Source organism: Thalassophryne amazonica, chromosome 22 (genome assembly GCF_902500255.1).
Source record: "Thalassophryne amazonica chromosome 22, fThaAma1.1, whole genome shotgun sequence".
NCBI classification, from domain to species: Eukaryota; Metazoa; Chordata; class Actinopteri; order Batrachoidiformes; family Batrachoididae; genus Thalassophryne; species Thalassophryne amazonica.
In genome coordinates this window covers 29,035,748-29,059,577 of record NC_047124.1, presented here as the reverse complement: position 1 = coordinate 29,059,577, position 23,830 = coordinate 29,035,748, and the positions used below count along the sequence as shown (strand labels likewise).

Genomic DNA, 23,830 nt, shown 5'->3' with positions numbered 1-23,830 from the left:
ACTTGAATTTTCAGTAGGCAGCCAGGTATGGGTCAGTTGAAGAATTATACATGGTAAAAAAATTAAAAGATGTTTTAGTTTTGACAGTGTTGAATGTTTGGTCTGCACAGTAAAGGCCAAACAATGTCAACATCCATTAGATTGTACGATATGTGACATATGTTACACCGTAACGTGATAACTAAACATGGTGCATGATGCAAACTATTTCTTTATAAACCCAGTTAACTCAACCAATAATTTGCATCACTTTTTACCAAACTTAGAGCAACTTTAACTTTTGACCACTGTACAAACTGAAACTGACCTTTGTCACCATTCTTGCTGTTTTTACCCCATAACTCCAGAACATTCAGTCATAGATAGTCCAAACTATACCTTTTTGGAATCTTTGTTATCAAACAAATAATATGGTATAGTTTTAAATATAATGGAGTATCTTTTAATTTTGACCCCTGTGTTCTTCAGTTGACCTGGCTGCCTGTTGAAAATTCAAGTGTCCAATTGTTTTTTTTTTTTTCTTCAAAAGAGTAATGTCTAAGGATTATGTGTGCCAATTTTGGTGATTGTTTCAGATATGACTAACTGTTACACTTATCTACTCCACTACCTGTATAAAAGTTGTGCCAAATCAACTTTCCTTTCATGTTGCCTGAGCAAAACATGAGCAGCCATAATAAATAATTTAATTATTTTACTTGTATTCATTTCACATTTCAAATATGGATGTAAAACAGACACAAAAACAGCAATTAGCTGAAATAACTAAAAATCCAAATCACGTCATGGAACCTTTCAGGTGAACGCAAAAGAAAACTGGGTATCGTGCGCCATCTAGTGACCAGAACTTGCATTTTTCAATGATTTCTGTAACTTTTTCACTCTTCTATTATTGCTTATGAAAATCATTGCTACACATGGAATTGATATTGCAAATGTATTAAATTTTAATATGTTACATTTTCTTAGCTGTTAAATAAGACGTCTTGATTAAATTGCTCTTCTATTATTTTTCATTCCTTAATTACTTTTATTTTGAAGGGCACAGTATGTTTAACACGGAAGTGCGCTGTAAGATGCTAAAATTGTGTTTTTCGGTGTCGGGGCGCGTTTTTGAAGCAAAATTGTAGCAATGGCTTGGAAAAGTGAAGGTTTGTGTTGTCGTTTAGCGAGTTCTTTGATTTCGTCGGTAAATTGTTGTTTTATGTCAACAAATAACGGCGTTAGTAATGTATATGTCAAGCTAATCGCCGGTTATGCTAACCATGGTGAAGTAGAACCGAGACCATGTACATGTGTTTTTGTCCGGTTAAGTTGTATTTGTCTCCTCCGCAGGTTCTCCTCTCCCTCTGGCCTCCTTGCACCTCCTGGTGCCTCCTGTCAGGCTGATGTCCGCTTTCATGTGGAAAGTTGTGAAGCACCACAACGTGCTGCAGTACGACAAGCTGGTGGATTTCATCGCTTTGGTGACAGAGATCGTTCCAGACCTCCTGAATCCGGATCAGAAGGCTCAGCTCGTCCTGGGTCTCCGAGCGAGGGTGAGGAATGACACAGATGTGACCTTTAGGCGTCTCCAGTGAAGTCGTCGTCTCTAAGAGACATCAACACCGTCCTGATTGTCATGTTGGATTTAGGGTCAACAAATAGCACATTTTGCTGTTATTCTGCAAGTGCTGTAAAGTTGCCTACACATCTGGGAATTCAGGGTTTTCATGTATCCCATAATCCCTTTCACGCCAGAGAGTCGCTGCAGTCAAAACAACATAGAGAATCCACACGATGACAATTGTAAATTAATATTATACTACAAAAATGTAATTTTTTTTATGCTTTTCATCACATTAATAAGAGACTGCATGCATGATACCCTAAAAACGTGCTAAAACAATTATAACGAATAATCTGTGTCTGCTACGTTTAATCTGCCTGGAATTTAATAAATGGAAACCGAATTTCAGACATCTTATATATATTAGTCTACAACAAAGAGGACAAACAGTGTCGTAAAGAACAATAATCAAGATGTTAAAGAGCAGACTTCACTTTCCCCCACAATGACATGATCAGGAAGCGAGTGTAGCTCACAGCAGCTCCCAGTGAAAATAACGGAGAGACAGCCTGTGATTCTCGCATGTTTACATAAAACAAACGCAATAACAACGTCTAAAAACCCAGAGAATATATTCACAAGAGTTTTAGGCACAATATAAAAATAGTTTTATGTTGCGATGTTAATGGTGTCCGTGTGCAGCGGTTAAAGTGCAGTCCAATCAGAGCGTCTGAATGCAGTTCTCAATGCAAGCACAGGAGATACTCAGTTCTCAGAGCGAGAACTGATCTCAGCACACTGAGATCTCGCAGCGCGGCGACCTCTCTAAAGTTTTGCGGGATTTGAAACCTGAAAAAGGTGGATGCAGTGGCTCCCGCTTTGGTCAGCAGGAGGTGGCTGCTCTTGTTCGGTATAAACAACAACAGTGGCAGCATGATGAGGAACTCCTACTGCAAGCCAGGATCAGATATGACCAGAAAAGTGGTATTTGCAATATAAATAAATGTCCCTACCATCTACCAGCTTGGTACCACTGGACCACGGCAGCTCTGTCAGATGACAGCCAGGAAAGATGGGGAGTCGCAGGCTTGGAGGGATGTGTCCTCCCGATTGCCGCGGTCAAAGGGCCTGCAGGTGTCACGTACTTTCCGCCATATTTTTCTTTCCCCAACACTCATTTTGTGTCAAAAAACCAATCATGTCATACAATTTTTCCCCTTTCTTGATGGAAAACATGCATGCTAAGAATGGGGGGAAAAGATTTCATGATAATTATCACACAGGAGGTGAGCCACTCTCCGTAATGGCTGATGGATTTGTCAAAGTGCATCTGGATCAGATGTCCTTTAACACTACGGGATATCTGTTAATCCTTGTTAGATGGCTGTTTTCAGATAAAACTGGCTGTTATTCCTATTTTGTCACATCTGTGTTTCGCTGCTTCTGATGTTCTGTGTACCTGTACCTTACTGCGCAGGTCGCGTCATCAGTGGAAATTCAACATAAAAGCCCCAATTTTCAAGGACATTATCCATCTGCTCACTAATGTTCATCAACATCCTCTCACAACCTTTTTGTCAGATAAATGTTACTCTGTACCAAATATTTTCTGGATCTCAGTTGCACAATATAGGCTATTTTAGATCGCCTCCAACATGGGATAACTTATTTCCCAGTATATGAACTACCTGCTCATCAAATTTCATTGAAATCCTCTCGGTATGTTTAGAGTTATCCTGCTAAAAGTTAGATAAACGGACAAACGCAGGTGAAAACACTATAGCCTTGGTGGAGGATATAGTGTCTTTCTGTTCTCTTGAATTTCCACAAGCTTGATGTTAAAAGCAAGTCAAAGTGGGTGTTTGGTGAGGAATTTGTGGCCATGGTGGAGGTATGTCCTGTCTGAGTAACTTCTAATTACTTATTGGACAGCAATGGCAGTTGGAGTTTGAGTGAAAAAAAGAAAAAAAACATCAAAAGTATTTTTGCCTTGTGCCCACAAAACAGGCTTCTGGTTTGTGAGGCCAGGAGCATCCGCGGTCCACAGTCTTTCAGGTCATTCGTTACTCCTGAATTATCTCAAGTCATGCAGAAATGTTTACAAGTAACTCCATCAGTCTGTGGAATCATCCATGCTGTTTGCTGAGGCATTCATCTTGGTTGATTTAAACTGGTGGCCCAAAAAGTGAAATAAATCTGCCTTTTAAGTGTTACTTTATGTAGAAATAGTGTGGAGACATTCTCACTGAAGTCTGGCACATTTTGGCAAAATGGAATGTGTGCAGTTAAAACTGTTTGAAAGTGTTTAGTCAAGCTGGATGTAACTTAATTTGAAAGTGCAGAGGTGAGGATCCTACAAAAGATCATTCAGAAGCTCAGATTTTGTAAATTATGTGGCTCTGGATTTTTCATTTGCAAGAACCAAGATTTTCCACCCGTGAACATGTGGGGCCAGTAAAAACCCTGAATCTCAGTCCCTATTTTAAAACGTTTTTGATTCTATATGTTATTAAAAGAAAAAATGCAACTGCTTAGTTTGGAAAAAAAGTTAGAAAATGGTGAAAAGATTGACTATAGCTCAGGTGACTGAGTGGATTCTGGAGCAGTCTCCTAAAGTGTACAGTGCTGTCACCTGGTGCGTGGTGAAGGTACTGCATGTGGGCTATGGGTGGTCTTTAATAGTAAATGCATAAAAAGTCTATTTTTAATTTTGTAATGAAGTTTAATGTTATCCAAAATATTGGATTAATTTAAAAATGGAATAAAAAAGGTGTGCACGCAGTACCCTCCAAAAGTATTGTGCCACTTGATATTTCATACATTTTAATTTGTTTATTCCATTTCAAACACAAAAAGTAAATCAGGCTTCTCAATAAAAAATTTTCTAAAATTAATTTTCTTAAACTCAAACTTAAAACAAATCTTGACAACTTGATATAATTTAATTAAAAATATAAAAGCCAAGATGATGGGTTGCATAAGTAATGGGCCCCGTTGGTATAATACCTCTAAATAATCAGTTTTATTGACAGTTTTCTTCAAACAGTCAGGGGATGGCTACATGAACATTTCCAAGTCACTGAATATGTCTTGGACTTTATTTATACCAATTATGAAGCAATACAAACAGTATAGCACTCTGTGGTAAATCTGTATGGAGTAGACAGTTCTCAAAAACTGAGTGACTGTGCAAGAAGGAGAAGAGTGAGGAAAGACACCCAGACAACCCAGAAGAAGGTACAGGCTTCTGTGGATGTGATTGGAGAAATTGTGCGTAGTGAATGTTTTACATGTTGTATCCCAGTTATACAGCTTCACGATGAAGTGGTACAAAGGAGGGTTTTCTTTCACCAAAACATCAGATCTATTCTTGCATCTCAGATGTACCTTCTAGCAAACTGTAGCTGAACTTTCAGGTCTTCTTTTTAAGAAAATCTTGTGACAGTGCCACAGAAAGTCTTTAATGAATGTAGCCAAAGCAGACACTTCTTCATTCTCTCTCAACATTTATGGTTTTAAAGTTACATACTCGTATAGCACAAAATAAGCTTCTTTATCAGTTTCTTTCTTTTCCAAAGCCATTCTGGTGGCCACTAAGTCAAAACTCGTTTATCTAAACTATAATGGAATAGCATTGTTGAGAGGCTGGAAGAAAATTATCAAAATTATCCTTCCTCATCATTTACTTAATATGATTACTAAAAGAGTTAATACATATTTAGTTTGATTATTTGAAGAAAAATCAGTTGTGGCTCTTCAAACACACTGCAGTGGCTTCAGAGTTTCACACGTTGTTTGATGTTTTTCTTCTTCCAGCTGGTTCTGGAGTTATGTCGTGGCGATGGCTTAGCTAACTTGCTGATCATCCAAAGCCACTTGGATAAAATCTATGCCTGCAGCGCTGAACTGAACTCATCTCACCATCTGGTTGGTATTTATTGTAAATACACACAGTAAAAAAAATTAAAAGACCTGATGTTGGCCACGCCTCTTCTGCTTTCAGAAGGGGGCATGTCCTATTTTTCTGCCAGATACCACGTAGGTTTGGCACAGAGAGTAGAACAACTGAGTGTGTATCTATCACAACGAGCAGGAATACAGAAATAGACTCCTGTGACACGTCACAGTTGAAAAACAGCCGTTTCAGGCTTAGTGTTTTTCTTCTGAACGCATAACTTCTACATGCAAAGACAAAGACTTGTGGGACTTGAGGATGTTTAACATGAAACTCTTAACCTTAACAAATAGATTAAAAACTGATTTTTCACAGTGACTGCTTTAAGGGAGTCAGATAAACAAATATGGAGGATACTTGTATTTGAAAATAAAAGCTGTAAGATTTTGTTGTTGATGGAAAAACAGATGTTAACCACTAATGATCTAAGATCTGTTTTGTTGTTGGTTTTTGGGGGGGAGGAAGGGAGGGAAATAAAATTCTTGCTCCAGTGTCCAAACAAGCAGAAACCACGACTGATTAGTTTAAACCCGCAACTAGTTCCCTTGATTCATTGCCAGTTTAGCTGCTAAAAAATCTGTGTTGAGTGTTGTGAACTTAATTGCGTTTCCATTATGACTTTGCACAAATTTTTTTTTGGGGGGGGGGGGATTGTTGACAAAAGCACTATCGAAATGACAGCGTTTTGACTGATAAAATGCGACTGCTGGATTTTGTCCTATTGTGATAATTGTGCTTCCAGGGAGGCTCTTACAAGAACTAACTCCAGTAGTCATAGTGAGAGAAAGCTAACTCATGCTATTGCTATTTTATTTTATTTGGGTTACCGGCCGATAGGGGAGGTGATGGTCTAGTGTTTAAGTGTTGGGCTTAAGACCAGAGGATCCTTGGTTCAAATCCCAGCCTGACTGGAAAATCACTAAGGGCCCTTGTGCAAGGTCCTTAATCCCCTAGTTTCTCCCGGTGTGTAGTGAGTAGAGCCCGACCGATTATATCGGCCGATATAGGCCCTTTTCAAAGTACTGACTATCAGCCGAAATTTTGCCGATAGAACGCCGATAATTTCTCATAAACAGAACAGTTACTGAAATAATGTTTGTGTTGGCAATGTAAAATGTCCTTGCACTGCTTATCCAGTAGATGGAGCTCTGACTCCATTAATGTGAGAGCTGCTTACACCCCTGGTGTGTTCATCACCGGCCCCAGTAGTTTGCCGTCACACTGCACTGATTGGCTGACAAAAGCATACAAGTAAGTTTATAAGGATGTTATTTGTAATAACTTTGCGATTATATTCACCCCACATTTCTCCCGTTTTAGTTAAACTCAGTTTGATTAACTCAGTTTATATAGTAATGTGTCAAATGTGCTTCATTGCGTCGGTCACACTTTTTATTATGCCCATGTTGTGTAGACCTTATTTCTAGCATGAAAAAATTTGTTTACTGCTAAGAGGTTGAAACATTCAGATTCACTGGTCATCCGGAAGGGTTTTGGGAATTACTGCCGTTCGCCATTAAGGGTCCAAAAAAGAACATTTTATTCATTTAAAAAAAAAAAAAAAATATATATATATATATATATATATATATATATATATATATATATATATATATATGAGTTCTGTTAGAAAAGTATCCGACCTTTTTATTTTTTTCAAAACCATATGGATTTGAATCACGTGTGATTGCATCAGCCAAGCTTGAACCTTCGTGCGCATGCATGAGTTTTTTCACACCTGTCGGTTGCGTCATTCGCCTGTGAGCAGGCTTTGTGTGAGCAGTGGTCCACCCCTCTCGTCGGATTTTTATTGCGAATAAATGTCTGAACGATTTGGAGCTTTGCTGCATCAATTTTTTCCAGAAACTGTGAGAGACCTCCAGGTGGACACCATTCGGAAAATTCAAATGGCTTTGAGGGACGATTTTATGGGGATTACACAGATTAAGGAGTGCTCCAGCCGGTTTAAAGACCGCCCACAGCTGCTGAGAGCGTGCCGCGCGCCGATCGACAGGCTGAAACAACCAGATCATTTCCAACGTGAAGGCTTTGTTGATCCGGGACGTCATCTGACTTACACAAAAATGGCAGGAGATGTGGACATCAGTACTTTTTCGGCACATTCCACTGTTACAGGAGTTTTTTTCATGGAAAGAAAAGCAGACGGATGCGCCACCGTGCCGTTCATGGCGCGGCACAAAACCACCTCCGTGTTGGTCTCACAGGACGGCTTTGAGATGGCTTTCAGACGGCTGTCGGTGGGTTTTCAGTCGTGTGTCTAACCGAGAAATTGTGGATGAGCCTGGACATGCCAGAACATGTCCTGTGAGGCTTCATCACGGTGTTGCTTTGCGCCATGTGGCACCGCCATTTGAATTTTCTGAATGGTTACCACCTGGAGGTCTCTCACAGTTTCTGGAAAAAATTGATGCAGCAAAGCTCCAAATCGTTCAGACATTTATTCACAATAAAAATCCGACGAGAGGGATGGACCACTGCTCACACAAAGCCTGCTCACAGGCGAATGACGTAACCGACAGGCGTGAAAAAACTCACGCATGCGCACGAAGGCTCAAGCTTGGCTGATGCAATCACACGTGATTCAAATCCATATGGTTTTTGGAAAAAATAAAAAGGTCGGATACTTTTCTAACAGACCTTGTGTATATATATATATATATATATATATATAATATCGCCTGATTTATCGGCAAATCAGCCGATTTATCGATTATCAACATTTTCATCCAAATATCGTTATTGGCATCGGCCTCAAAAAAAAAAATCTATATTGGTCGGGCTCTAGTAGTAAGTACCTTGTGTGGCACATCGGGGTAAATGTGAGGCATGATTGTAAAGTGCTTTGAGCATCTGATGCAGATGGAAAAGCACTATATTAATGCAGTCGTAACCCTACGTTGTGGTGCTGCATCCGTTGTAGTCGGCGATATTGTCATTATGCCTTTATTGCGATAGCTCAAAAACTGTCTGATAACTTATTTTCTAATTTGGTAAAGGCATAATATAGGTCATTGACCTTGTTCCTGTCTAAAAATCATATTCGTACATTCGTTTGTTTGGAAATGGAACTTTTATGCCGAAAATAGCCATTTTGAGCACTTAAAGACAGTTTTCTCAAAAACTGTCTGATAACTTTTTTCTAATTTGTCAAGGGTGTAATATGGGTTGTTGACATATTACACATAAAAAAATTATAGTCGTAGATTAGTTCGTTTGGTGCCACCAAAAATGGTGGCCATTTCTATGCTGAAAACAGCCAATTTGGGTATTGAAAATTGAAAAAAAAAAATTCAAATAACTTTTCTTTTAATTTAACAAGGGCACAGTATTGGTCATTGACATTGTTCCCGTCCCAAAATTATTTGCGTTGATTCATTCATTTGGAAATGGTGGCCATTTTTATGCCGAAAATGGCCATTTTGCCTTGGGCTTCGATTAAGCCAGTAACCCACAGGGCCCTTGGCAATCTAGTTTTGAATGCAGTATTGCCCTAATGTCATCTCCTGAGGTGTTTCAAGTTCTCTGTCGCTTTCTCTGTCCACATATATTTTAGAGTGTTGTGACTTTTCTGTACGCCATGTGACCTGTAATAGCAGAAAAAGTTTTTCCATTCTAGTACTGCTAAACAAAAAAAAAAAATTTAATCGCTTGAAAAACCACCCCATGTGAGCGTATAAATTTTATTTGCAATATTTGGGTTTCATTTTACATACGTTTCCATTAAGTGTATTTTCAGATTTGTACTACAAACTGGGCAATTTGGAGAGCTTTAAAGGTTTTAATATTACTGTGGGAAGACATCTTAAGAAACCCAGTTTGACCCCTGAGGTGTTAGCAAGGTATAGCGGTATTTCTAATCTAATGTTGCTTTCCAGAATTCTCCACAACTTGGTTTCTCATCAACTGTTGTTATATCTTGCAGGAAATGATGTTTTTGCACATTTGCACTCTGTGTTTAGTACAGGGGTCTCCAGCCCTGCTCCTGGAGAGCTCCTGCCCTACATGTTTTCTAACTCTCTCAACCCAAAAGTCAGAACTCAAGTCAGGTGTACGCAGCCAATTTAGAGTTAGTAGACACCGGAGTTTATTAGTCAGGTGTGATTAGAGCAGGTAGAAATGGAAGACATGCAGGGCAGTCGCTGTCCACGAGCAGTGTTGGAGAGAAATGTTCTACTGGTATTTAACAAAAATGTCACATGAACCATTTAGGAATTATGCCCATTTGTATTCATATTGCCTCCATTTTCAGAGTGAAACATGCAACACACACCTCATTAACGTCTCTCCTGTGATAGATGAGCGCCGATGCACTAAAGGTTTTGTACACCAACTTTGCCGGTCTCGTCCAGAAGTTGTTGAATGCACCACTGGAAAAGGAACGCTTCTTCCAGGTGCGTGTTTCACTGACTTTCAAGCCTTCTAAAGAGCACAGAAGCAGATATCTACCAGGTTTCCGGTTGGGTGTTGATGGGTGTTTTTTTTTCCCACTGTTTTTGGTTTACGTTAAAAACCCTCTCTGCTCTCTGTAGGAGGTTTTTTCTGCAAACTATGGATCTGCCTACAACCAACAACTGCAGCAGCTGGTGTCCAAGTTCCTGTCTAGGTTGGAGCAGCTGTTGCCCGTACCGGACTTGCAGCAGGTACGAACTCTTCCAAGCACTAAGCAGTGCACTCTTTTGTGCTATTGCAGTTTCTTATGTTTTTGGTTGTTGCCTTCTCTTGCCTGTCTGCCTCTCTGGTCCGTCTGTCAGACAGCAGCGTGGCTGACCGAAACATCTTCAACACAGGAACTGGGCCTTGATCTGTCTCAACCTTTTGCCCTGGAGAGACTCCTGCTTCATCACACACAGCTGGGAACTCTGAGCGATGGTGAGTGAAACAGACCGTATATTTAAGATTCTTTTACAAAGATAGTTAAAAGGGCATATCTTAGTCCAGTCAACACTATTTATAAAAAAAAATCCCCTTTATCGCTGATTATAAATAATTTCTTCCAAGTCTTTAACTTGTGCGGGCCGTGATATACAAGTATGTGTATGAAACTGCACTCTCTACTGCACTGCAAAGCGTATTTGTAGATTATAATATATAAATACTAAATTTTTACAAGTGCAATGATAAGAATATAAATTGAACAAATAAAAAAAAACATTCATTATTTGTTTTATATAACACCTAAAATAGATCCTTGTCATTTGATATTATACTAATTTATAAACAAGAGAAAAGGGACTTACATTTTGTGGTGCGTCACTGGTCTTTTGAGGTCAAGAGGTTGGAAACAGTCCAACAGGAACTTTAAATAGCAGTTCAGTTCAATCCAAAATTGTTCTCAGTCAACTTGCAAAAAGCGTCAGAAAGTTCAAAAACAATGTAGCCCGTACCTGATGCCGTGCAAAAACAAACCCTAACATGTTTGTTTTTAATCTGAACGTTGTCGCTGCTAGTGTGCGTGCGCTGTGGTTGTGGTATGCAATAACACAAAACCAAAATTGCACCTTAAATGGAACCAAAATTGCACGGTAAATGGAACACAGTGATAAATGGTACGAATAATCCATATCACGTGACATACAAACCACCAATCAAATGAAAAGGATCTATTTAGATGTTATATAATTATTAATAATTAATGAGTGGGCCCTGTAATATCGCTAGCTGTAGTGGTGCTAACAAAATTAAATGACTGCACTTCATGAAATGATTGCATTAAATCGTTTTGTTGCCATTAAATCATTTTTTACGTGTTCAATGCCTGTGGCGGATATTCGTTTGGTGTCTTATGTCCACTAACATAACTTTTCCATGCTGTAGTTTTCCTGTCTTTTTGGAGGTGGCTGTAAATGGTGGACTTTGCACCCTCCCATAACACACCTGTTCACCATTTCGACATATTCCATGTGAAACTACACAAAAACACCTTCCAAATGTGAACAATTCCTTTCTTCCTGTCCATTTCAAAACACAAGCCAAACTGGCTCTGAATGGAGGAATCCTATGTGATATCACAGAAATCCATATTCCCAGATGGCTGCAAATTCCCTGTGCTTATGGCATAATATCTCAGGGCATATGGCACCAAAAATAAAACACAGTACACCGGTATTTTCATAATTCGTTATTTATTTTGAATAGTCAGCTCATACTTTTCATTTACTAGTGATAGGCCATTTAAAGGCGGCATTGGTTAGTTACTTAAATACATCTGATGAAAATTTTCTGTGAATTCCCAGAGTTCCAGATGTATCGCAGTTTGTGAATATGGATTCAGCTACCAAGCAACCTTGCAGATCACTTTCTCTTAATGGGTTAGGATGAGGGACATGACATAGAAGTAAGTCCTGCATAGGCCCCGAAGTCCACTGGTGCCGGTGCTTATCCTCGGATTTCTAAATCAAATTATTCTGTATAGAATAACTACATTAATGAAAATTCTGTCATTTGTACAAAGTCAAAATGTAATACATATCTTTTAATTTTAAATAATGCACTAATTCTGAAGTTTTGTAACAAACACACACAGATGCCAATGGGATTATGGGTAAAAAAGTCTCCGCTTACACTGATTGGTTGACTCATTCATTCTATGTAAAAACAAACACATTAATGTGACGTGTGTGTTGGTGTTTACATATAAATGTGCTTTTGTAAAATATACCTTTTTTTATATGTAAAAAAAAAAGCCATTTGCAAGCCAAAAGTCAAGTTGTGATTAGACAACCGTGTGATATAACCTGATAATACTGGCATGAACACTACTGGCCAGTAGATGGCAGTAGAGACCATGAAAACTTGCCAAAAGAACTATTCCAAATAATCCGTGTCTGCTACGTTTAATCTGCATGGAATTTAATAAACACAAACCAAATTTCAGACACACACACACACACACACACACACACACACACACACATATATATATATAATTACTCTCAAACAAAGACGACAAACAGTGTTGTAAAGGACAATAGCCAGGACATTATAGCGCAAACAGGAAGCGATTGCAACTCACAGTGATTCCAATTGAAAATAATGGAGAAGCAATCTGAGCTTCTGGCATTTTTACATAAAGCAAACACAATAACGTCTATAAACCCAGATAATATATTCATGAGAGTTTTAGGCACAATATACAAAGGGTTTAATGCTGTTGTCCGTGTGGAGCCTGATCAGAGCGTCTCAAATGCATTTCTCCTGTCGTGAATTACAGTACCCATAATGCACTGCGCACACACCATGTCACACACCTTTAAAATTAGTACAATACTTTAAAACTAAAACATATAGCTGATGTTTTCACCTAACTTGTCCAAAATTAGTTTGGTTAAAAATTTAACCATACGTTAAAACTGTATGTCTCTGGATGACTTGGGTGATGTTGCCGGCTGGTTAGTAGGGTGTCAAGAGAAATGGTCTCATTTTGTTTCTTCTGTGACCAGTTCTTCTCTGACTGCAGAGGATAGAGCGGTTTCTCTTGAAACCAGCTCTCCTCTGTCTGTAGAAGATAGAACTGTACGTCTACTACAGAACATTTAACAGGTAGGCTCTAAAATCTTTGATGTCAGACTTTAAAAATGTTTATTAACTGTTAAATCTTTATTCATTAAGCTTGCAATAATATGTTAGCAGTCTAAAAATTATCAGACCAAAATTTATTGGAAGATAATTGATCCAATGATGGTTTTCAGTGTTATCTGAAAAGCTAATCCAATAATGAAAATGTTAGCTTCGATAATTAGCGGATTAGCGGAATTGTTGCCACCACTGTTACTCACCCAACCAAGGCTGGTACGATTCAAATGAATCAATAGCGTGACTGGGAAATTAACTCAGGTCTAGATATTTAGTAGTCCAAACTCTAGCTGGCTGCTCTTGATAATGGTTAGTGTTCAATGCCTTTGTAGTGCTTCCAGATGGTGTCTTGTGTAGGAGCAGGTCTGTATCCGCTTCTGAAAGTTTTCACCTTTACACGCGACACAGAACATTTATACTCGATATTGTTGCAATTACGTACCTTGTTTGGCTAATGGCAGTCGGTGAGGAAAATGCAAATGTTGTAGTCACCTGATAGCTGTTAGCACAGGCCTTTCGTTCACTTGTTCAGCAATCAGTGTTTTCTCTTGTCAGTAATGTTTATCTGAAATATTGTGAATGGAATCCACTCTGAAAGGTGAATCCACAAATATCCCTTACATGGTTGTAGTAAAAATCATGATAGATGCATGTGTTTACATTGCTCAATAAGATTGGCTATTTTTGTACACGTACAAAGCAGCTCTGGTTGGCCACTGCAATTTTATTTCAGCAATGCACCCACGTTGTTCTATTTTTGCTGCTCAAACCGCGACAGGAGAGTTTTTTGTTTTCTTAATAAAGAGTAAACCAGAGTAATACATTGTTGTTTTGCTCGTTTTGCTTCCACCTTATGTATGACCTACTCCGTAACAGCTTTGGAGGCTCACGCACATTATGGAGCAACTTGTTCTCTTTGCTTCTGGCCATTTAAATAAGTCAAAGAATTTTTATAGTCTTTCTTTTAAAATCTCTATAGTCTCTTCTCTTTCTCCTTCATGGAAATATCATGATATCAATATCTCTGAGGTCTTTTTTGCATAATTACTCCTCACAGTATGTCCTTGTGCACACAAAGTTCTGCCTGCGGGCATTTACATTGCCGATATTTTCCAATTTAATGGAGTACAATATTAGACACTTTCAAAACGTGTCTTCTGTTTCAGCTCCTTGCTGCGGTGATGATGTCATCTTATCCGTTCTGTCTCTTCCTGCTCAAACTGAAGCGGAGACGTTCTCCGAGACATACAGCGAGAACGAGGATTTCCAGAATGAGCACGAAATTCTGGTGGTGTTGGAGGAAGAAGGGTCACGTCAGAATTCAGACGATTGTTTTGAGGAGAACCAGTCAGGTCATAAAAGTTAGTGGCAGCAGTTGGTTAGATTCGGTTTTTGCAAAGGAAAAATTCACAGTAATTTGCAGTTTGACATCTGAATAAAAGGGACTCTGTTTTGTGCCGTCTTCAGGTCCTCAGTGCTCGTTGACTCACCACCTGAAGAAGAAGCACCAAGTCGGTCCTGTTCAGAAAAAGAGATCTTTGAGGAAATCAACACGAGGGACTCAGCCAAAAAACAAATACTTGATCGCGGATGAAAAGAAAGAACAAGATGGAAATCCGGAGAAACCAAAAAAGAGACTCAAGGAGAAACAGGAATGCAGACAGAAAAAAGGAGACACGGAAAATAAGAAGCGCGGGAAGCCAAAAGAGCCGATGGGAGGTGACAGGCGGTTTCTGACAACGCGCCCCATCAACAAAAACTTCACAGAAGAAGAGATCAAATGTCCAAAGTGTCAAAAGGTTTTTGAGCTTCCGAATCAGCTGAAAACACACATGAAGCTACACACGCTGCCGTATCACTGCAGCCAGTGTGAGAAAGGATTCACCAGCTCGTCAGGGTACTATCAGCACCAGAGGCTCCACAGGAGAGGCCGGATCTTCACGTGCTGTCGCTGCAGCAAGGGATTCCTCTGCCAGTACTCGCTCAAGCAGCACGAGCGCCTGCACGAAGGCCCCAGCAACCTGTGCACCATCTGCGGCAAAACCTTCAGTAAAGCGGGCATTGTGCGACACATCCACATGCATAAAGGCGAGAGGAACTACTTGTGCACCACCTGCGGGAAGTCGTTTCTGTCTTCAGGCGAGCTGCTGCTGCACACGCGGAGTCACACGGGCGAGACGCCGCACACCTGCAGCCACTGCGGGAAGGGCTTCTCCACCAAAAGTCACCTGATTGTTCACATGCGCTCTCACACGGGGGAGCGGCCGTATGTGTGTTCACAGTGTTCCAAGCGCTTCATCACGCTGAACTGCCTGAAGAGACACACACTCATCCACAATGGCGTGAAGCCGTTTAAGTGCACAGTCTGCGAGAAAACGTTCTCCCAGCAGGGGAACTTAAAAAGACATTTGACGACTCACACGCCCGACCTGTCAACTTGAAATCAGAAGTGAAATAGACCGTCGCATATTTGTAGATGGTGGCTGCATCCCACTACTCAGTATGGACAAACGTCGATTACTGGAGTACGTACTAGATGTATGTGAGAGGCTAGTGGGGACACAATTCAGTCGTATAGCGCCGCTGCTGTTTTACCTCTCCGTGTGTGTCGCAACAGCAGACTTTTTAAAATTGTTCCTGGTGTTTTCATCTTTGTCCACTGTTTTATTTGAATCTGAATGTTTATGTTTGTGCACTATGGAGGTGGCAGATCATCGGGATATCTTTTGACTACCCTGTCGGGGCGTCAGAACCGCCTCAAGTATCTGCCCTCCTTTATAAATAAAAGTTGCTTAAACGCCCACCCTAAATTAACCCTCTGGCGTCCCATGAAGCGCCCTCTCGCCTAAACAGTCACATGACCTAATTAAGCGGACGTAACAATCTGCTGCACTCTGAGGCACTGCACTTTCAATGCGTGTTGAATGTGGAGACTTAAACCTTTATAGCACTTTTTAAATTTTAATAGGCCTAGTATAACTTAGGAGTATTTTTTATGCCATGCGTTTATTATTGTCATTTTTTGCTGTGCGTTTATGTACACACAGGCAGCCAAAAGAATCATTTCCTTCTCTTCTGCAACAGCGACAACGGTGGGAAGAAATATGACTCCTTCTTCCTCATTGGTTGGCTGGCTCATGAATTTCCACCAACCAGAAGTCACTAACCCACATGTGTTTGATCACAACCCACCCATGCCATGTAGGTCTGATTGTGTGGTCGCTTTCTCTTTATTACTGGTGGAAAGCGTGTGTGGTTAGTGTTTTGTTGTTTGGGCGTTTTTTTGTAAAGATGAGGCGTTTTATGAATGTGGAGCAAACGCTTGAGTTATTTTTTGAAATGGAGGAAGACGGCGCATGCAGCGCGTCATCAGGAGTCTGAAACAGACAGTCAGAATTCTGGCTCTGAAAGAGATGATCCCAGTTTTGTTCTGGAGGAGCAACCAAAGCAGGTGGATCCACCAATGTGCGTGTGGAGAGCTGAACAGAGGGTCGGAATGTGCGTTTCTGTTTCCAGATCTAGATCTCTGCTCGGACGCGCAGCAGAGACGTGCCCCAGCGCTGACTGCTGGAACACGGAGGACGACGCAGAGACCACTCCAGCAGCAAGCAGAGTTCAGCCTCGGAGAACACCAGGAGTCCAGGTTGATATACTTTCCACCCAAAGTCCAAAACACCTTTTTCTTTTGTTTTTTGCAACTGACACAATTAGAACAATTTGCAACAAAAAACAAGGCATTAGGGGAAAAAATACAACTGGACAGACATTGAAATGAAAGATCTGTACAAATGATTTGGACTTCTGATATACATGTCGTTGGTGTCACTGCCAAGTCTCCAGGACTACTGGAAACATCATATTTTGTCTGTGCCCTTTCCAGAGAAAGTAATGTCCAGAGACAGATTTAGAAGGATATTGTGGAACATCCACCTAAGTGATCCAGATGAGGATGTAGAAAATGATAGAAAAAAGGCAACAGCAGGTTATGACAAACTGTTTCGAGTCAGGCCTCTTTATGATGAGATCCTCAGTGGCTGCAAGGCTTAATACCACCCAAGGAGGGTGCTGGCAGTGGATGAAAGGATGGTGGTGACGAAGGCAAAAACTGAAACCGAGTATTTGAAGGACAAGCCAACAAAATGGGGCATGAAACGTTTTGTATTGGCTGTTTCAAGTAATGGCTACACACTCAAGTCCACCATTTACACTGGCAGGACTGTGATCACAAGTGAACACGGGCTGTCGTACAATGTAGTCATTAACCTGATCCAGCCATCCTTGCTTGGTACTGGGTACCACATTTACATGGACAATTTTTACACAAGTCCCAAACTTCATGGACCTGGCTAACATGAAGTTTGAAGCATGTGGCACATACTGGGAGAACAGACGAGGATGTCCAGAGGGAGAGCAAATGCTCTCACAAAAACAAAATCTGAAAGGATCTATAAGATGGATAAGAGAGGGGGCTTCTAATAAAGGGGGCTTCTAATAAAAACATGGGTGGGGTTGACCTATCTGACCAGCTCATTCAGTACTACTCCACCTATCGGAAAACTGCACGCTGGTACAGGACAGTGTTGCTGCCCTTCCTTGACATTGCAACCACATGCATTCATCTTGCATTGTGAGATCAGCAGTGGAAGCAAGTGTAGCCCATGACACACAAGGACTTTACGGTGGAGCTGGTGTGTCATCCGTGTGGCACAGACAAAACAGGTGTCCCACAGCACAGGAGCCAGAACCACGTTCCTGTGCTAATTGTGAGAGGTACAGATCCTCGCCAAAAGGCAGATTGAGTGCCAACGGTGCCTTCAGGTGGACAACAAGAGGAGTGACACATCGTGGAAGTGTCAGGCCTGCGATGTGCCCCTCTGTGTTGTATTGGACAGGAATTGATTTTTGAGTGGCACAAATAACTTCTGTTGCATCTTATTTTGACATCTGATTGTTTTGTCAATAACTTAGTAATAGCATTTCCTGCACTATATTTGTACATATGTTTTTGAAATTCTAAATCTTATTGTGAAATCTGTTTTGTAAATAATTGTACAAAAAAACACCTGAAGCATTTCCTGCATTTATGAAAATAGTTGTATTTAACTTTTTTTTTTTTTTTGCTGCTACATTTGTACATGTTTTTGAAATTTACAGTTTATATTTACATTTTAAGTTATGAAAATAGTTTGTTAAACAAGTTTGTAGTTTTCTCAGTCATAAAACTCAAACTTTTTCTTCTTGGATTTTATGTTTTTGTGTGATTTTAGGTTCACTGTGTTAATACAGGAGGTTACAATGAATGAGAAACTGTAAAGTCACACAGGTGAGGTTGTGCTGAAAACAATGACACCAAACAAGGCCAGGTAAACACATTATAAAGGTAAAACCAAAAGTAGTCAAAAATGGCCAGTTATATACCCTGGACTGCAGAGGGCTAAATAATTATTAAAAAAAAAAAAGATTAAAGTGGATTAAATGCTCCCTAAATAGATTTTTTTTTTTTTTTTTTTTTTTTTAACTGCAACACATTCTACATCCAGCCATTGTTTAGTCACTAGCCTATAGCAGTCTGCCTCTTGGTAGGAGGGGTCTGGTTAGGTTTAAAACTCCAGCTTTTGTGACTTCTTGATTATTCTTCTCTACAAGAGTCAAGACAGAAGTCAGACCACCAGAGCAAGAATTTTAGCTGAGGAAGCTTCTGCGATCTGAAGCGAAACGTCCTCACGTCAAGCAACCCAGTCCAGTCGAAGATTCAAGCTTCTCTACCATCAGATCTTACCTGTTTTTTCTTGTAAAGGTGATGACCACAAAACAATGTTCTTAGTGAGTCACCACATATCCCACTGAGGTTTGGGGTCGGTAAGGCGACAAACAGCAGATGAGGTTGATGACTAAGGTGGAGTCAGGAACCTGTCCAGGGTCCTGGGGTATTCCCAGAACACTTGGCACATGTCATATCCTGATCAGGAGGAGCTGGAGGACATGGGAAAAGACCTTGGGGCTGACCTGCTCCAGATAAGCAGTTAAAAATGGGTTGGATATAAATATATCATATAGCAGACGAACACACTGATATTTGAGAAATGAAGTTTCTACTATTTACAGAAAACACAAAATTGGTTTGGTAAGCTCATTGACCCTTGACCTCCTTACACATGTGAATCCAATCATGAGAAAGGGTATTTAAGGTGGCCATTTCTAAATGTTTCCCCTCTTTGCATCTCTTCTAATGAGTGGCAACATGGGAGCCTCTAAACAACGCTCAAATGACCTGAAAACAAAGATTTTTCAACATCATGCTTTAGGGGAAGGATACACAAAGCTATCTCAGAGATTTCAGCTGTCAGTTTCCACTGTGAGGAACATAGTGAGGAAATGGAAGACCGCAAGCACAGTACCAGTTAAGGCCCGAAGTGGCAGACCAAGAAAAATCTCAGATAAGCTGAAGCGAAAGATGGTGAGAGTCAACCCACAGGCCTGCTCTAAAGACCAATATGATCTTGATGCAGATAGTGTTTCTGTGCATTGTTCAACTATACAGCACACTTTGCACAAAGAGATGCTGAAATGCAGAGGAAGCCTTTTCTGTGTACACGCCACAAACAGAGTCCCTTGAGGTATGCTAAAGCACATTTGGACAAGCCAGCTTAATTTTGGAATAAGGTGCTGTGGACTGATGAAACTAAAATTGAGTTATTTGGACATAAGGGTTGGTATGCATGGCTGAAAAAACAGCATTCGAAGAAAAACGCTACCTACAGTAAAATTTGGAGGTAGTTCCATCATGCTGTGTGGCCAGTGCAGGTACTGGGAATCTTGTTAAAGTTGAGGGTCACATGGATTCCAGTCAATATCAGCAGATTCTTTAGAACAATGTTCATTAATCAGTGACAAAGTTGAAGTTGCACCGGGGCTGGATCTTTCAACAAGACAACGGCCCTAAACACTCCTCAAAATCTACTAAGGCATTCATGCAGAGGAACAAGTACAATGTTCTGGAATGGCCATCTCTGTTCCCAGACCTGAATATTATTGAAAATCTGTGGTGTAATTTTAAGCGGGCTGTCCATGCTCGGAAACCAACAAACCTGAGATGTTTTGTGAAGAAGAATGGTCCAAAATACCTTCAACCAGAATCCAGACTCTCATTGGAAGCGATAGGAAGTGTTTTGAGGCTGTTATTTCTGCAAAAGGAGGATCTACTAAATATTGATGTATTTTTTCTGTTGGGGTGCCCAAATTTATGCACCTGACTAATTTTGTTTAAAGAATTATTGCACTTTTTGTAAATCCTACAAACTTCATTTCACTTTTCAAATATCACTATGTTTGTCTGCTATATGATATATTTAACTGAAATTGATGATCCAAACAACCAATGATTTATATCAGGGGTGCCCAAAAGTTTGCATACAACTGTATTTTCAGCAAGCACATTTACTGTCTGTAATCAGTTGCACAATGAACATTAAAATTGTCCATTTTTTTCCCCACTATTTAAGTCATAAGATTTTCTTTAGATTTTTTTTTTAATAATTTTGTTAGTATTCAGATAAATTAGTCTTATATCACCAAATACGAACAAGATTCACCTTTTCGGGAAATGGTTTAGGATTTTGACCCACGTGGGTTAAAATGCAGTAACAAGATGCTACAGCACTCGGCTTCTTAGCATTATGCATTACGTGTTATTATCGCGGAGCCAAAGAAACACGGTAGACCTTCAGTTGTAACTGAAAGTGCTAAAAAACAACATTAATTGAAGCAATAAGATAAGTGAGCATAGCTAATAAACACAGAGTACCATAGGTTCCACTGGAAAAAGCTCCAGGTTAAATTTAGACAAATCTCACATCTCAGTGAGACGTCAAGGAAGTCTGAAATGAGACACTTCTGACCTGAGTCTTGCCCATAGTAGGCACGTTTTTGCACACACAAATGAAAGCTAATGGGACGTTGATAATGGATAATATTAGCTCCCAGCAATTATTTAATTCCAAGGCATGTAAAAACAGATTTTGCACAATAGACCCCTTTACAGGTTAAAACACACTTTTACAATGTCTTGCAAAAGTATTTGTCAGTATTAATTTAGAAATTTTTATATTGAGAAGCCTAATTTGTTTTTTGTATTTGAAATGGCATAAACAACTTACAATGTGTGAAATAAGGAGCCGAATACTTTTGCAAGGCACTGTATGTGACTCTTCAAATCAAATCAATTTTATTTATATAGCGCCAAATCACAACAACAGTTGCCCCAAGGTGCTTTATATTTTAAGGCAAAAGCCATACAATAATCACAGAAAAACCCCAACGGTCAAAACGACCCCCTGTGAGCAAGCACTTGGCGACAGTGGGAAGGAAAAACTCCCTTTTAACAGGAAGAAACCTCCAGCAGAACCAGGCTCAGGGAGGGGCAGTCTTCTGCTGGGACTGGTTGGGGCTGAGGGGAGAGAATCAGGAAAAAGACATGCTGTGGAGGGGAGCAGAGATCAATCACTAATGATTAAATGCAGAGTGGTGCACACAGAGCAAAAAGAGAAAGAAACACTCAGTGCATCATGGGAACCCCCCAGCAGTCTAAGTCTATAGCAGCATAACTAAGGGATGGTTCAGGGTCACCTGATCCAGCCCTAACTATAAGCTTTAGCAAAAAGGAAAGTTTTAAGCCTAATCTTAAAAGTAGAGAGGGTGTCTGTCTCCCTGATCCGAATTGGGAGCTGGTTCCACAGGAGAGGAGCCTGAAAGCTGAAGGCTCTGCCTCCCATTCTACTCTTACAAACCCTAGGAACTACAAGTAAGCCTGCAGTCTGAGAGCGAAGCGCTCTATTGGGGTGATATGGTACTAAGAGGTCCCTCTTCAGGCAAATATAAAATTTGCCCCCCCCCCACACACACACACTTTTTCTTTAGTAGTGTCACGTAAAAGATGAGAGAAACACAGTTGTAGGAAATGCAATTTATTTGCAATTTTTTAATAACATCATTCCTCAGATAAAAATGCAATGTTACAGGAATATACATCAGATATTAATTTAAAAGTTGCTTTCAAGGGACCATACAGTCTAAATATACTTTTTTCCTTTTTTTATTTACTGGTAGCGTGCGTTATAAGCAAGACAGACTCTGTCACCAATGACAGACTGACAAGTTACAGATACAAACTGTACATTACTTATTTACAAATCAATGTTTTTTTTTTTGTTTTTTTTGCTTCACTTTTTATTGAAAATAGGAGTACAAAAAGTGATTGAATCAATACTCTGATTTATTTCATTTGTATTCTTTCCCTTTGTAAAATCTAAAATTAAATGAATGAGAAAAAAAATTAATTGTTAGCTTTGATTTAGAAAAAGAAACTGATTTTTTTAAAATTCTTTTTTTAAAATAAATTTTATCCTTTTTTACGAGACTGACTGGGAGGCCAAATGAGGTGGTGCCCATCATCTCTTAGCAACCTAAAGCAACCAATGGAACGCCTCACACAGGCTAGGGGGGAGTGGCTTAAGTAGAAAAAAAAAATGGCCGCCTGCCTCCAAAGCTACCGCAAGCAGAACAACACTCTAATTCATTTGTTTGACCATAAATAGTGCCGTTATTAAATACTAAATTTAACAGTAGCCTCACTATTAATATCACAACAAATAGCTCATTGGTCTCTGTTTAAAAAAATACACCAAAAAAACAAACAAATCAATTACATCTGAGGTCCAATACTGCATGAATCATGAACTAAGACCACAAAGCGATGAGTGAGAAAATGGAATCCGATAATTATGGAATTCATGTGTAAAAAAGAAAGAAAGAAAATTGCACAATATCAAAATTACAACCAAAAATTTTCAACCATTTCAACTTTGTAACGACAAAAAGTTAAAAATTTTCATATGACTCAGAAATGTGAAATTCTGACTTAGTGTCTAATTATAATTTTTGACCTATTTAAAAAAAAAGTATTTTTTTTTACTTTGTCTCATAATTATGACGTACAAAGTAAGGATTTTGACATTTAATTTCTTAAATAGTTGACATTTTGCCTTCATATCTATGATTTTAAAAGGAAAATTTTTGACTCTTTCTTAAAATATTGTTGACTTATTTAATTCCTAGTTAAAAGATGAAACTTTGACTTTAATCTCATGATTTCAAGTCAAGATTTTGACCTTTTAACCTCATAACTCTGACTGTGCTGTCCATAATTATCAGCTTTACTCCGTCTGTGGTGGAAATGAGCTTTTAGAGAAGAGAGTTGTGAATCTGCAACAACTGGAAGATGAATTTATATACACACACATACACACACACACACGAGACCTAAAAGCAACCCATCTTCTACAAATCTGACAGAGCTTTTAGAATTAAAAGTGAGATCAGTGCTTCCATCTTTCAACAGCTGTTAAATACGTCATGTCTGCAGTTTTAGATGCACCAGGATGAACATGTCTGACGTTGCGATGAAGTCAGAGCACAATCTGAATAAAAATGTTAATTTAAATATCTTGTTTGTGTTGTGAAAAACATATTTACTGATACGACTGACTGGATTTAATTATGTTTCATCTTAAATTTGTAGTATTGAAAGTGGGACTGGATTTGACCCCCCTCCTGGTTGAACCCTTCAGTCTAAACTAAGGACACTTCTGCAGAGTCGGAATGCTGCATTTCCTCACAAAATGGGACAAACCTTCAATACTTTTAAAATATTTCTTAGAGAATTGCAATGTATGAGG

The 23,830-nt window shown here is 39.5% G+C and overlaps 1 protein-coding gene across 1 annotated transcript; it reads left to right on the top strand.

Annotated features, from left to right (window-relative positions):
* Positions 1-1,027: 1,027 nt before the first annotated feature.
* Positions 1,028-22,041, top strand: LOC117504426 (zinc finger protein 331-like). The gene is made up of 11 exons (XM_034163905.1): positions 1,028-1,151; positions 1,336-1,538; positions 5,366-5,476; positions 9,821-9,916; positions 10,055-10,165; positions 10,277-10,394; positions 14,264-14,458; positions 14,565-15,563; positions 15,606-15,626; positions 19,438-19,439; positions 22,030-22,041. The coding sequence occupies exons 1-8, from the start codon at positions 1,133-1,135 to the stop codon at positions 15,536-15,538; spliced, it is 1,827 nt and encodes a 608-aa protein (XP_034019796.1). The 5' UTR covers positions 1,028-1,132; the 3' UTR covers positions 15,539-15,563; positions 15,606-15,626; positions 19,438-19,439; positions 22,030-22,041.
* Positions 22,042-23,830: the final 1,789 nt, after the last annotated feature.

Excerpts from the sequence above, each read along its gene's own strand:
- LOC117504426 (XM_034163905.1), top strand. Across the intron at positions 5,477-9,820 it reads TGAACTCATCTCACCATCTG|ATGAGCGCCGATGCACTAAA; the intron begins GTTGGTATTTAT and ends CTCCTGTGATAG. Across the intron at positions 10,395-14,263 it reads GCTGGGAACTCTGAGCGATG|CTCCTTGCTGCGGTGATGAT; the intron begins GTGAGTGAAACA and ends CTTCTGTTTCAG.